The sequence below is a fragment of the Zonotrichia leucophrys genome, chromosome 2 (genome assembly GCF_028769735.1).
Source record: "Zonotrichia leucophrys gambelii isolate GWCS_2022_RI chromosome 2, RI_Zleu_2.0, whole genome shotgun sequence".
Classification (NCBI taxonomy): Eukaryota; Metazoa; Chordata; class Aves; order Passeriformes; family Passerellidae; genus Zonotrichia; species Zonotrichia leucophrys.
In genome coordinates, this window is record NC_088171.1 from 91956525 (window position 1) to 91968282 (window position 11758).

At 39.6% G+C, this 11758-nt stretch overlaps 1 protein-coding gene across 2 annotated transcripts in view; it reads left to right on the plus strand.

Moving 5' to 3' along the window:
- Positions 1–11436, plus strand: part of TMEFF1 (transmembrane protein with EGF like and two follistatin like domains 1) — a 115680-nt gene extending 104244 nt beyond the window's left edge. For both annotated transcript variants that reach the window (XM_064705669.1, XM_064705668.1), the window contains exons 8-10: positions 4303–4426; positions 8627–8785; positions 10474–11436. In XM_064705669.1, the coding sequence (XP_064561739.1) occupies positions 4303–4426; positions 8627–8785; positions 10474–10558 (368 nt within the window). In that variant the 3' untranslated portion in view covers positions 10559–11436. The remainder of the gene's footprint in view (positions 1–4302; positions 4427–8626; positions 8786–10473) is intronic.
- Positions 11437–11758: the final 322 nt, after the last annotated feature.

An 11758-nucleotide genomic window follows, 5' to 3' on the forward strand; every position in this document is an offset into this window, starting at 1 on the left:
CTTTATTCTCATTGCACTGAGAGCTCAACCATTTCATGGTCACTATGGCCAGACAGACACCTAAAATTACACCCCCATGAGCCCTCTATTCACAAAAAGCAAGCCTAGGAGGGCTTGGCTCACTGAGTACCTCTGAGAAGAAGTTATTGTCTCCTGAAAATGTCAAGAAAGTCCTGCTCATCACAGCAATATTATATTCCCAGGTGATGTGTGGGAAGTTAAAAACCTCCCATAATGACAAGGGCTAGCAATGCAGAGATTTCTCATAATTGCTTATAGAATAAGTCATCAGTGCTCACATTCTGGCTAGGCAATCAGTAGTAGACATCCACTGCCACATTTCCTTGTTTCCCATCCCTCTAGCCTTCACTCAGAGGCTCCCAGCTACATCAGCACTAACTCAGAGTGCTGTACAATCAGCTCTCCCTTACATACAACGTGATATCTCCAACTTGTCTGCCCTGCCTGTCCCTCCTGAACAGCCTGGAGCCCCCCATCCCAACGCTCCACTTGTGGGACTCATTTTACCAATTCATGCAAATACCAGTGATATTGTAGCTCTGGGAGCTGACCAGTGCTTCTAGTTCATCCTGTTTGCTTCTCATACTGCGTGTGTTGGTGTTCAAGCATTTCAAATGTGTTGCTGAGCTCTCCATGCTCCCAGGAGCAGTGGAAGTGTTCCCACTAGCACTTGCTACCCTCAGGTGATGCCATGTGACTTACCTACTCTAATGATGTTGGAATCCCCTTCCCCCATCAATTCTAGTTTAAATCCCTCTCCATGCTCCCAGCTTACACTCCAAAAGTCATTTTACCCTTCAGGACAGGTTGGTTCCATCAGGCCCCAGCATACCTTGCTTTTCCATCATTTAAAACCCCAAAGTTTTGGTGGAAACCCCAGTCCGAGAGCAAGGTATTGACATCCTGGGCTCACCTGTTTGTTTCAAGTTCTCCCTCGTTATTGGGAGGAATGAAGGGAAACACTATCTGTTCCCAAATTTTTTTAGCATTGCCCCAGGGCTTCTGAAACCTCATTTGATTGAACTCAGGCTTTTTGTGGCTACATCATCTTTAGTAGCCACATGAAACAGCAGGAGTGAGTAGTAGTCTGAAGGTTGCAATAACCTCTTCAGTCTTGTGGTGGCATCTCTAATTCAGGTCCCAGGGAGGAAGAGAACTTCCCTGAAAAGAGAATCCAGTCTGCAAATGGGTGCTGATATTTTGCACAGGAAAGAATCACAAATGAACATAAGTCACTCTTATTTCTCCTCAGTTCTGGTCTTAATGCAGGTTTTGCTCCAAGGGGTTGCTGCCTTCTCTGTTATCTCTGGTCTTCAGGGTTTTTTTGTCATTATACTTGTTTGCACTCCCTTGGCTTCCCTGAGTAAAGTCATCCAAACATAGCTTTCAACATCCCTTGTGTTCTTCTTGAAAAGTCATTCAGTGCCAAAAAGCTTCATATATTTTTCTCTTTTCATAAATTCTCTTATTTTCACTGCATATGATGTACCAGTTGGAGTGACTTAATGTCAATTTTCACTTACATTATGAAGGTATAAAAGGCACCAAATGCAATATACATCTTATTATGTTATGTAATGAAATACCACTTTCAGTTCCTATTCCAAAGAGGTAACAGCCTTTTATTCATTGCATGTAAATTGCCCTTGAAATCTAGTTAGTGGAAAAACCATTGTATATAATTATTATTATTAATGTGTATGGCTTGTGCAGTCTCACATTCAGCAAATGATGTGGATGGAGAGAGCATGCTTAATAAGAAAAAGGTTGTTTTGAAATTTTTTAATACAGTGCTCAGGTCTCTTTAGATAGTGAGAGCCTGAATTGAACTTCTTTGAATTGTTGTTTTTCATCCAGGATAAGAGAACAGTCCACACTCCTACCTGTTTGCTTTTGCTTTCCGTTCCTGTGAGTTAATCTTGTTAAACCCTGTTCTCTGAATGGACAATATGTTTTAGTCTCTAGAACTGTGACAGTCTTCTCCTGCACTGCAAGTGGCTACCTAAAGTTCCATCAGAAAGGTCTCTCTTCCCAGATTCAGCTGGCTTGGTGGTTTTGTTGCACCAAGATGACCATCAGGGTTTCAGTTTTTATGCATGATTGTTCCTTCTGGTGAAGTTTTTGAACTCCTATATCCAGTCATTCTTTCAAGGCTCCTGCACCAGTTACCTTTCACTTGGAAGCTCTGAAGCAGCAGGTGTCTCTGATTAAAAATGGATTCCTGTCAAAAGGGAGGCAAATGTCTATTTTACACTAGGAATCCCCTCCTGCATTTAACACCTTCTTGCTTAATTTAAGTTTTGCCTCTGGCCTGTGTGTGGCTGTCTGGCCTCTTTGCAGGGGATGCACCTTCCAGTTTTCCACTGGGCCTCACACTGTGTATCAGTACAGGTATTAAAACCAGATAGGTGCAGCTCTCTGAACATACTCATATAATTGTCTGTAGCTCATTACAAGGTTTGATTGGGACCAGATATGACAGTAATTAAATTCTTGGAAAAGAAGAGAGATTATCATTTTGGGATGAGACATCCCCACTTTTCTCCTCTTAGACATGTCACCACATAGTCTATTTCCACCAGTACAGTGGTAGACACACTGTCAGTACTAGTCAATGCTCTTATTTTATGTCAGGCCCTCTGTATCTTCAAAACATCCTGAATTAACAGACTTCCTTATATCTAATACCTCTAATTCAGGGTTGCGGTTTTTTCTCCAGAACCAAATTAAAATACATTCCAGACATATCAGAAAAAAACGAAAAAGAGCAGCATGTCTCTCCTTTTTTCTTGTAAAAATATATTCTCTTTCTTTGTGGTTTAATTTCAAATATCTGCAATTGTATAAGAGATTTCTTCTTCACATTTCCTTTTGCTTAATAGTCTTTTATTTGTGAAGCTATGGTCTATTGCCATGGAAATGAACACAATTCTATAATTATGCTCACATCTTAAGATCCCTCTTCATTATGAAATATCAGCTTCTTTAACTAAGCTTCTTATATCAGCTTGAATATCAGCTTCTCATAGAAGTGTTTAGGACTTCTGTACCAAAAATTTTGGGGGAAAAATGGTTGAAAATAAACACAACTTTGGCTAGTTTTGTTAACATAACAGAGGCATGAAAGATGTTGGGCAGAAGGGATTGCCTTCCTGTGCTGGGCTGAGCTGGACACCAACTGAGAGCCCACTGGCTCTATCCCAGCTCCCCTCGGGATGATGGAAGAAAGAATCAGGAAAGCACACATGAGAAAAACTCATCAGTGAAGTTAAAGGTGGTTTAAGAATCAAAGGGGTGAAGAAAAAGAGGAAAAATAAACAAGAGATGCAAAAGCTGTCACCCACAATATCCCATCAGCAGACTGATGGCCAGCCAACCTCTGAGCAGCTGCTACCTTGGAAACACCAAAACTATAGTTTTTATTGCTGAGCATGATGTCGTGTGGTGTGGGACATTCCTCTGGCCACTTTGGGTCAGCTGTCCTGGCTGTGTCCCCTCCCAGGCTTGCCCACTCCCAGTCTTCCTGCTGAGGGGAGAAGCAGAGGAGAGGCAGAGGAAGTCTCGATGCTGTGTGAGCTCCATTCAGCATCAGCCAAAACAGTGTTGTGTTACCACCATTATTTCAGCCAGAAATCAAAACCAGAGCACTCCATCAGCTGCTGTGAAGGAGGTTCACTCCATCCCAGCCAAAACCAGCACACTTCCCAAAGGAATGGGTGTTCTAAACACATTTCAATATTTTTAAGTTCTCTCTCCATAAAAATGTTTCTCTGAGGAAGATTCCTATTGAAGTGTGTTTGATTTCAACTTTAACCACCAGTGATACCAATCAGATCTGGGCTGTATCAAGTGCTTTTCTACCCAGTAATCATAAAATGTGGTTCAACATCTTTCTAATCCTTTTTAGAGGGTTCTTTTTCATCTGTTTACACATGGGAGACAGCTCTCTGTATCTATGTATTAGCTCTTTGCCCCAGTGCCACTGACAAAGCTTCTGCTGATCTTCCTGCTTTGGTTTGTTTCTGTCACGAACACTTTTCTCCTTTTTGAGAAACACAATATAAAAAGCATGTTTAGAGGTGTCTGAGGATCATTTTCCAGTGCAGTACCTTTTAGCAAATCTCTGTAGGTGCCTCTGAAACTTCCCCCTTAAGCCTCTGCTTTATTATTCTCTATTCCTTTATTCACTGCAAGTTTTTAAGGATATGTTATTCCTGGTTGAGAGTTTTAAATTAACATCATAGACCCATGTATAATTGTTTATGTATATTTCTTTTCAAGATGCCAGTGATCAAAGAGAAGACATTTACATTGGAAACCACATACCTTGTTCAGAAAGCTTCAATGGTTACTGTATACATGGGAAATGTGAGTTCATTTATTCCACTCAGAAGGCTTCCTGCCGGTAAGTCCTTCATGTCTCCAAAATCTTATTGAAATCACTGTAAAGCTTAATCAAAATGCTCTCTAGGCATAATGACAGCATGTGTCAGTTTGTGATATCTAAGCAGTGGCACAGGAGGAGCATCCCTGTGCTGTGGGCAGCACCAGCTGCTCCCATCAGGAGGGAGATAGTGCTCAGAGGAGAGGCTTGGTCACTCAGGTACATCAGAACCTGAATCCCTCTGAGGAGTGTAGCCTCAGTGTTGCCTTCTTATTTTCACCTGCTAAATCACATCCAGAGCTAAAAAACAAGCGAAACAGAAACACATTAGAAAGGCCTGTGCCTTCCTTGGCTTCTCTCTGTGACTGTTCTTTCACCACTGACCCCTCAGTCTGTTCTTACACTATCAGCACATTTTATTGCTCCTGTCGTAAACTCCCTCTAGAGAATCAATACCTTATTTTTAACATTTATTGCCCTTTTTCAAAGTAATAGGCTTATCTAGAGAATAAAAATTTGCAAAATATTCTTTAGCCCACACCTTTTGTCTACAGTGTAAACTAGCAACTCAGAACACTCAATATTAAGCCCTTCAGTGTTTTCCAGAGTATATGAATATTCCTTAGCTCCCAAATAATTCTTTTCCTTTTACATTTCACCAATGGAATTCTGTATCTTTTTTTTCCTCCAAAACTTTATTATTGTTGTTCTTGCTATTATTATTATTAGTAGTAGTATTAGTATTATTAGTATTATTATTTAAAATTTGTTTATAGCAAAAGGCCACTTTGCAATAAGGTGCAGTGCCCTACTTATTAGGAGGTTTCACTCCTGAGCTTTTATCTTGCAAGCTTGTACTTTCAGATTAATGTGGCTGGAACTGCCATAACTCTTTGCTTTCCTTTGCTTTTGAAACTTCAGCTGTAAATCCATTGGATGCTTTCATATTTTCTCCCTTGATCCTTATTGATTGATGATATTTAGGCGTTTTTTGCACTGCCAAGATTTAAGGGTTTCCAGACAGATCAGAGAGCAGGAAGCCCCAAAATGGCAGAGCCAGCATTGTTGGCAACTTAAGCACTTGAAAACTTCTATTATTTCTTTTACCATGCAAGACCCTTTCTTGTTTATTTTCAGCTTTCCAATAGCACTGTTTTGGTTTTCTTTTGGTCTGGAACCAAGAGAACTCAACATGGCTTTGCTTCTTTTGGGAAACTGGGTGCACCCCCACCATCATCTTGATGGGCATTAGGCAACAGCATCTGATTACGGTATTCTTTTGATCTAGAGCTGTATTTAACACAATTCATAATGTATTTGTCCTCAAAATGTTTAAAGTAGCAGTATTTCAAGGGAAACATTCCTGTCTGAATTAATTAATTTTTATTTTCTCAGAATTTTTGTTGGAAGGTGCTAATCTTATAGTAATCTATCAATTTATGATTCAGTGTAAATTCCATCTTTTAAATATTTATTATTACTCTAGTAAGTATTGATAGGCAATGTTTTGATGGATCTAATTAATTTACCATCCTTTTAAAATCTATTTTATAGTTATATTTACTGTTACTAGCTTCAGTAGCTATGTATTTAAATATTCTGAATAGTATCTCAGTGCTGAGCCTAGCACAACAAACCTCATGTGGTTCCAGCCCAGAATTTGTGACTATCAGTTCTTGACCCTGACTATCAGACCTCCTTTGGATTTTTCTTGGCTATTAAAATACTGATGGTCTCATGCTTTATGCATGTTTCTTACTGGAGCGGAGTTATTAAGGAAACAAATAGTTTATAACAGACATCAATCTGCCGTAGTAATCATGTACCTCTATCAGAGAAAAAAATTCTCTCTTTCTCCAGCAAGGAAAATATAATGATGATTGCTAAGGGCAAATTGTTATTTTCAAATGCTTTCAGTTCTCACAGGCATCTAGCATTTACATTGTTTAATTTGGTCCTCATTTCCTGGCAGCGATGTATGTGAGGTATCGGATGACCTATAAAGCTGCAGAAAATACTCGTGCAGAGCAAATTCCGAGTTCTGCTTTCACTGAGGGCAATGAATCTCCTTGCTTACTGTACAGCAGCCCTCCAGGACTGCCAGCAGGCGGGTGGGAGGAAGGTTTTGTAGCAGTCAGTAGCACAGTATTGAGTTCAGCAGCCTTTGCACAGATGGGATCAGGTCTGTCTCCTGCTGCCCCCCTTGTGCAGTGCAGTTCTGCCCTGTCCTTATGGCAGGCTGTGTCAAGGACACAGTCCAGCCCTTTAAAAAGAAATCTAAACTTTATGCTAAATCAATTAATTGACTAATCAGCTTATTTTGATAAATCCTTTCTGACCTCTATTGATCTTGCTATTATACTAATTCTATATTATCTTGTTATACATTTATGCAGCAGAATGTTTTAAAATCTGTTCTGCTAGTTTAAAGTAAAAAACTAGTGACTGCTACTTCATCCTGCCACTATGTAATTCTTAATGCAAGCACTTTTCCTCCTGAATCTGCATTCAGTATTTCTCAGAAATAATTTCTTGTCATTTCAGTGTTTCTGAGGAAACATCTTTGAATTCCTTGTGCCAGCTCTGCTTTGTTTTGTCTCCTCTGCATTAAAGCAGTTCTCACATTGATAATACTTTGTCTGCTACTTTCTTTAATGAAAATAAAAGCAAAGTAACAATAAGATTTAAGTCCTCTTGACTAACAAGGAGACATCTTCCTTTCTGTATTTTCTTGCATGATTACTAGTGTGTTCACTGTCCTCATTCTTCTCATATGCTTATTCAGAGTTCCCTTTATTCACTTCCTGGCTACCACTGGGCACACTTCTACCACATGGAGGGTTTTTTTAACAAGTCTTACTGGAATTTGGTTCATGCCTGAACCAAAACTCCTTACACAGCAGCTCATGGCTGGAGAAAGTAGAGTCACAAGATTATGAACATGTAAACCCCAACTATTATCCCTGCATGCAGAGGAGGATTAGGAGTTGCATTAGCATTTGTAAAAAGGTCTTTGGTGTAATTATTTTGTTGCTCCAAAAAGAATTAATTCCTACCCTAGCACAAAGCTTTTAAATGGATGAGTCTGATTTTGTGTTGCATTCAGGCTTGTCAGATCCAGTTTACAAAATGATTGTTGCTCTGCCTGCATGTGAGTATTTCTTCTGCAGCTGCAGAGCTGGAGGCCAAGTGTATGATTCAGTTGACCACAGTGATGCATTCGTGTCAGTCAATTCTAAAGGACAGCTGTATTAGGAACTTGCCCAGGGTTTCAAGTGGTGGCCTTTGACTCTGCAGACTTCATCTCAGTGGTTTGGGTGGTTCTTGCCTTTTCTTGTGCCTAAGCCTCTTTTGCCTTGAGGCATGGATTGTTTCAGAGTGTGTTTGCACTGGCACATCTTGCATTGCCGAACACATCACTGCTCAGGAACAGCTTCTGTTGAGCTTCTCATTGAGCTAACTGCTGCTTTGCTCAGGCAAGTTACCACTTAGAGAGCTGATTCTCTTCTGCTTCCTGTTATTTCTCCCCTCCCCATGCAAATTATTTTGGATTCTTCCTTGAACTCTCACTGAAACAGCTGTGAGCCATTGGGTTTTCTAAGCTGACCTCCATCAAATTCTGGCTCAGCCACAAGGGAGGAGGGGGTTTGGTGCTGGTCTTGTCCAGTAGATTTTGCAAGATTCCACTTCTCTAGGTTGCAACTTGAAAAGGAGTCTTCTTTTTTCAAGGTGGATTTTCAATCCATATTTCAAGGTTCCCCTTCCTCTCTGTCACTTCTGTCCCATATATAACAATGGAGCTGAATGAGCTGTGCTCTCTCTGTGTTTCATGAACATGATTCTTTCATTTCATTTAGCCTTGTCCACTTGTCTTCCTAGTGTCTATTTGTTCCAGCCAGTTGCTTCATTCTTCTTAAGTATTGTACCAATATAATAATGACCCACATATTTCTTTTGACAAATCGGGGTCTTCCTCATGCTGGTGTGTTTTCAGAGGGCCACTAGTAACCTAATCCAGAAAAAGCAGATCATATCTACTTGCTCTGTCTCTTCTCCTGCCACACAGATCCAAACCATTCCCTAACCCAAGCATTACCACACGTGCACCTTCTCACCAGTTCTTTCTCAGCTGGAGTCACCTTGGATTTCTCATTTCATCTGCAAAATCACTGGGGTGCTGTCAAATTACAGATTCCATGAAATATTCTTTTTCTTTTTCAGGTGTGAATCAGGATATACTGGACAGCACTGTGAAAAGACAGACTTTAGTATTCTTTATGTTGTCCCAAGTAGACAAAAGCTTACGCATGTCCTTATTGCAGCAATAATTGGAGCTGTACAGATTGCCATTATAGTTGCAATTGTCATGTGCATAACCAGGTAGGTAAAGACAAAAACAGTGAAAAATTACACATTGTATGGATATACTTTTTCTGTATTTAATTATATGATGTCCAACATTTTATTTGCTTAATATGCACTTAAAAATTACCTAATGCTGGAGCAGGATGATCATGTAACATCCTATCTGCCCCTTTGTTTCTTTGGTCACTAAAGACAGATTTGTTTGAATTTAGAAACCACCAGTAACCACTCTGAATCTCCAGACCAAACACACAGCAGAACAGATCAGCCTTAAAACAAATCCTAGAGTTAAGCTACCGTGTTAGGCCTTCACTGGACTTATTGAGGTATTGCTGAAATTTTGTGGAACCTTTGATCCCCAGCTGCCACCCAGTGAAGCCAGAGAGGCTGACAAGATGCTGTTCCGTGTGGGACAACTGTAAATGGTGTTACACAGAGAAAGAAGTACCCCTCACATCATCTACACTTTCTGAAAATTAATGTACAACTTAGTCCCATTATTAGACACTCACTGTAAGAACCTGTTTTGTGAAACTTAAAGATGCACAAGCACATTTTGAAACAACTATAGGTTGTCTCCACTCTGTGTAGAAACTCATTCTCAAACTGTGTAAAAACTCAGATGAGAGCCATGGGTTCTTTTTGAGGACAAGGCATTCAGGTCTAAGACTTGAACCAAACAAAACACTGAGGTCTCTGAGACAGATAAAGGATGACTTTTTTACCTTATAGACGCATGAAGTATTTAAGTCTTACACTTGAGCATCCGTGCCACAGTTTGACTTTTCCTCCTCAAGTTGTCCATTACTTTTTCAGCTCCACATACATTGGGCCATAAAATTTCTGCTACTGCATTAGTTTAAGACTTCCAAAACTCAGGGATGTAGAGGGACACGGCGAATTAACAATACAGGCCTTTTTCCCTGTATCCCTTGTAAAGTTCAACCTAACGGACACTAGCACATGTATAAAACACCACCTGCACATGTAAAAGACTTACTTGGCTCATGCAATTGATGTCATTCCTTTTTTCACTGAACATCCTGCTGGCCAAAGCAGTGGTGTGGAAGGCTATGGGTAAGCTCTTCTTTCAGCCTCTGTATGACCATTCCCCAGCTCTCAGTCTCTCACGTCTTGCTGCATCCCAGCAGGACTGCTTCATCATTCATTGCCTTGGCTGAGTGCCATTCCATTCAGGATTGCTGGCTTTTGTGAATTCTTTTAGTTGTGTGTCTGGCCCCAAGAAAGGGACTGCCAGAGTCGCCCCACAGAGAGACCTGGGTGGGCTCTGTCTCATGGGCTGCAGCAAGCAGCAAGGCACCTGGAGGTCCAGCACTTCAAAAGGCTGATTGATCCAGCCTCACCATCCACTGGGTTTTAAATATGAAATATGTATAAAGCAAAGCTAATACAATCATTCCCTGTGGAATGTGTTTGCTGGATCAAGGCTGAAGGATGCAGCACCTTGCTGGTTTCAGTCTCAAGGTCAAGCTGGGCTCCCTTCTGCACGATCTGGGGTCCTACAGACATTCCCAGTCCAGTACTGAACAGCAGGAGTGTCCCGCTTGTCAGCACAGATCACAGACTCCTTGCTATTGCTAAGTACAGAAAATTGAGTCAATGCATGATTGTTAGGCTTAATTATAGGTGGCATATATAAAATCAGCCCTCCTTTCCTATTTCTCTCTTCTTTTTTTTAACAGAAAATGCCCCAAAAATAATAGAGGACGTCGGCAGAAGCAAAACCTAGGCCATTTTACTTCAGATACATCATCCAGAATGGTTTAACTTAGTGCTTTTTATACCTACATTGACCATGTGATGTACATTTTTATTATATCTTTTTTTAAAGAATGGAAATATTTATTTCAGAGGCCTTATTTTTGAACATTTTTAGTGTCACAATGTTGGTCTGTATTCTGAAAGCATCAGCTCTAACAGCTATGGACTGCTTTAGTATCTTTACTTTTATGTTTTTGAATACAGTAGTTCATTTTCTGTATCTGTATCACATGGTTATATAATAGACTTGTGCTTTATCCATGGAATGTAATATTTTTGGGAACACAGATTTATTCCAACAATGGTTGTAGACTTAAAAAAACCCCAACAAACCAACAAAATAAGTCCACATTACCTAAAAAACAAGGCATGAACTAAAGGTAAAAATGTTTACAGCTTACTTTTCTTATGAGGAACTAGAAAACACTGTGTTTAAATACCGTAGATATTTAAATGTTTTTGGAAGTTAGTAACTGATTTTTTAGACACTGCCTATCGCATGAACTGTGAAGCTGTGTGCTGTGTGTAGTTGTAACATATTTATAAAATGTGTGGGCTGGGTCTAAGCACTGCCATCTTCAGAAATAATTCCAACAATTTATTTTTAAAGACGAAAATTATAAATTTCATAATTTGGGAAGTTACCTGGTAGAACAGATGGCACAGGTCCAAAAGAAGTAGGTCTTAGTAGATTTAGGTATTATAAAAATTGGTGTTGAATAATTGAACACAGATAATTGGAATAAAGCCTACTTTGTCACTGTTAAAACTGTTTTAATACTTCTTAAACTTTTTTAAAGAAAATACATGTTTTAACACCTACAATACAGATTGTATAGTGTTTGTGATCAAAATAAAAAAAAATAAAAGTGAATGAATTACTAGTGCTCTTGTATAGAGTATTTTCAAGAGCTAAAGAAGTCCATCCAAATTAGTCTGCTGGTCATAGTTATATTAATAGACTGTTAGTTGTCGTTTGAAAGATCCCAAGATAAAGTGTGAATAGGATGTGTTCAGCTGTTTTAACATGTAGTGTAGGCTTTCAGAATTTTGCATGTAGGATTTAATAATTTGTTCAATAAAAAAAAAAAATGCTTTCAACATTTTGAACTGGAAAAGCATGTCACAATACAACGTTTTCACTATATTGCCTCTGGTTTAGTGTGTGTTTATTTGCTACCCCATGGGGTAATTGCAGCAAGCTGA